Source organism: Charadrius vociferus, unplaced genomic scaffold (genome assembly GCF_000708025.1).
Source record: "Charadrius vociferus isolate BGI_N301 unplaced genomic scaffold, ASM70802v2 scaffold829, whole genome shotgun sequence".
NCBI lineage: Eukaryota > Metazoa > Chordata > Aves > Charadriiformes > Charadriidae > Charadrius > Charadrius vociferus.
Window position 1 is genome coordinate 107,509 of NW_009650198.1, and position 3,125 is coordinate 110,633.

The 3,125-nt window shown below is 58.8% G+C and overlaps 1 protein-coding gene across 1 annotated transcript in view; it reads left to right on the forward strand.

Moving 5' to 3' along the window:
- Positions 1-2,073: 2,073 nt before the first annotated feature.
- Positions 2,074-3,125, forward strand: part of SLC12A3 (solute carrier family 12 (sodium/chloride transporter), member 3) — a 19,135-nt gene continuing 18,083 nt past the window's right edge. The window contains 1 exon segment of the mRNA XM_009892957.1: positions 2,074-2,139. Coding sequence (XP_009891259.1) covers positions 2,074-2,139 — 66 coding nt within the window.

The window sequence follows — 3,125 nt, forward strand, 5'->3', positions numbered from 1 at the left end:
AAAGAGTGGAAAGGTGTTTGCCATGGGAGCCTGTGCCATTCCGGCCCGGTACGGGTGCAACTGCAGCGCGTCCTGGTGCGCTCCGCACGGTTTGCGTGGCCCCGTCGGTGGTGAAACACCCACGAGTGCCACAGCATCAGCACAGCAGTTCTAAACGCTTTATATTCCGCGCGGCCTTTGCACCGGCTCCGAGTTGGTGTGGTCTGGATTGACCGGGGAGTTGCGGGGGAATCTAGAAATACTCATTGGAAACTTCTGCCCTACGGTACCTGTCTGGGAGGGGGGAAAAAACAGGTTAAAGCTCTGCCCAGGGGTTAACTGTGGGCTACTGGTAACAACTAAACTGAGCTAACGGAGGGCAACCAGCTCATGTGAGAATTTAACAGGTGCCAAGAAGCGGAAGAGCCGCTGAACGGTGCCTCGAGGGACCCTGGGCACCTCGAGGGTGCTGCTGTCAGTGGGTCCTGTCTCCTCTGCTCGCGCTCTTCCATCTTCATGGGTTTTTCTCTCCCCCAACGTTAATTCTTCGAAGTATTTTCAGAGCGGTGCCTGCGCTGTTACCCCGGCGTGCGCTTGGCTCAGCCGGTCGCACCGCAGCCTGCAGCCCGCGCGACGCATTTCTACTCCTCTGCCTTCTCTTGGATTTCCCCGCGGACTGCGGATTCTGCGTCTCCATCCGGATTTTTTGTTTTGTTTTCCAGACAAATGCTGAATGAGGTTGCTCCTCTGTTCTGCTGCTTCTGCGTTTGTCTACGTCAGCACTTGGACCTTGTTCCGTGCAGGAGCTGAAGGAATTATGTTCAGAAAGAATGAATTCATGATTTTTATGTTGTTGTTGTTCTTCTTATTACCCTCTCAACACTTGTCTCCCCAACCTTAACTAACCCCAGCCTCTCAAAGCAGCAAGCTGGTTTCCTTCCAGCCTGGAGGACAGAAGGGGATATCGTTAATCCCAGTTCTGTGTCCCGGGGGTGGGACGGCGCTCAAATACGGCCACTGTTCATGTCCCCATACCGTCGTTTCTGTCCTGTTTCTCTCTGGGTCTGACGTCGGAAGGGATGGAGACACTGCCTGGAGCTGGTGCCTCCGGCCCCCTCGGGTAAGGTTGCTGGCAGTGGCCCAAATAACCTTCTATTTTCCCAGGTTTCCTTCCCTGCAGGGCCACGAAATTGAGTCCCTCTCTGCACGGTGGGTTTGCAGCGCTGAGCCCCTGCGTCGTTCACGTGGCCCGTGTCACCCAGGCCGGTAGGTTCCCTCTTCCACGGGGATGGAAACGGGACAATTACAACTTCGTTAAAGTCGGAATGTAGCATTTCGGCAAACTTTAAGAGGAGGCCGTACGTAAAGCATTACACCGCTCTCTGCCTAACTCAGTTTGGGTTCGTTTGATGCATTTAATAGCCGTGGTGGACCCAGGGGATCGGCTGGAAGCGAGGGAGAGCCCTGCGGAGGCACCGTGGCACCTCTTCGCTACGTGAGCGGAGGGGTTGGAGGAACGCGGCACAGAGCTCTCCTGTCCTGCTGGCAGCTGCTGCCGCCGCACAGCCCCGGTATCGTTGCTGCAGCTGGTGTTGTGAATCAGGCCGACGACAAGCGCATCCTACTATCCGGCTATTTCACTACACCAGGGTTGCATCATACCACTCGCTTCGCTCTTCGCCCGCCGTCTGGAGTCCTCCCCGCTCTCCCGGAGCATCTTTTGACCGCACCGTGTTTAACAGAGGCACCCGCCATGTTTCAGAGACTCCGTGATTCGTGCTGGTTTGGGCAACTTAGCGTTTTTGACGAAATCATGACATTCTAAAATAAAACCGTTCCTGCTGGGTAACGAGTCTGCTGCCGCTTCTGTTGCGAGAGAAAGCTGGCGTTCGCCTTGCAGGAGGTGCCGGAGCGAGGCTTTTTCCTCGTCCCCATCTCCCCCTCCTCTGTGTTCCAACGGGGAACGGCAGCGGCGTGGCACGGCCCGTGCCGGCGCGTTTCGCCCCGCGACGGCGGGGCGTTGGGAGGGCTGCGCCGTGCAATGCGGGCGACGCTGCCTGTCCTCAGCTTGCCGGGTAAGCCGGGGCCCGCGCGATGGCGGGGCGTTGGGAGGGCTGCGCCGTGCGCTGCGGGCGACGCTGCCTGTCCTCAGCTTGCCGGGTAAGCGGGGGCACGCCGCGCTTAGGCAACTGGGGCACAGAACGGTACAAGGGGGCCGAAGCGAGTCCTCAAAAAGCGGGTTAAATTTGGTGCGTGAATGCAAAAGACGGCCGGAGGCAGCGGGGCGGGCAGCCCAAATTTTCCATTAACTCGCAGAGCGCAGGGGGCTGAAATTCAAATGGGCTCTGGTGCTGCCCTCAAATTTTATTGCCTGCTGTCTTCAGCGATCTTATCTGTAACTGCTTTTAAGAGCACATGTGACACCGGGCTGCAGAGGTATAAAAGACGCCCGTCCCTCCCCCTGTCCTCGCCTGCCGGTGGCTGTGGGGTGAACGCGGAGCTGGTGTTTTATGTGAAGTGGCTTATTAAATCGGGGATGGGATTTGGGGGATTTTGGGACCCTGAGCGCTCCCCGGGGTCGGGAGGGGAAGAGGGCTGTGGGACCGTGGGCTGCCACCGCTCTGTGTCCCCTGGCCCCTCCATCCCCCTTCCCGGCTCCTCGGTATCCCAGTCCCGGCAGCGGCATCCCTCCCAGCCCTCCGTGTCGCTCTTCCCCCCTTTCCCCTGGTTTCACCGTCAGAAAAAGGGGCCGTTTCCCTCCCCGCGCCCGCACAGCTCGGTGCCACAGGCAGCAACCCGCAGACCGGCCAAGATACACGGGATCTGCCGGGTCCGGGGCAGTATCCCAGGGAAGGGCGAGGGTGCGTGGGAGTCTTGCTCCCATTTTCCATAATAAATCCCAGTGGGAACTGAATGTTCCTGGGTCAGGGCCGGAGGCAAACTCAGCGCCGCGTTTCTCTGCCGATGTGTCCTTGGGACTTAATCTCAAATCCGTTATCGCCGCCCCCATCGAGCGCTGGGGGGCAGCGGTACCCATGACGGCGGGTTTGATATCCCTTCCGGCTATTTTTTTTTTTTTCCCCCGACCAGCTCGGGGTGGTTCGAGCCGATTCCTTTCCCCCGTTAGCAACAGCGGTGGGGGGGTG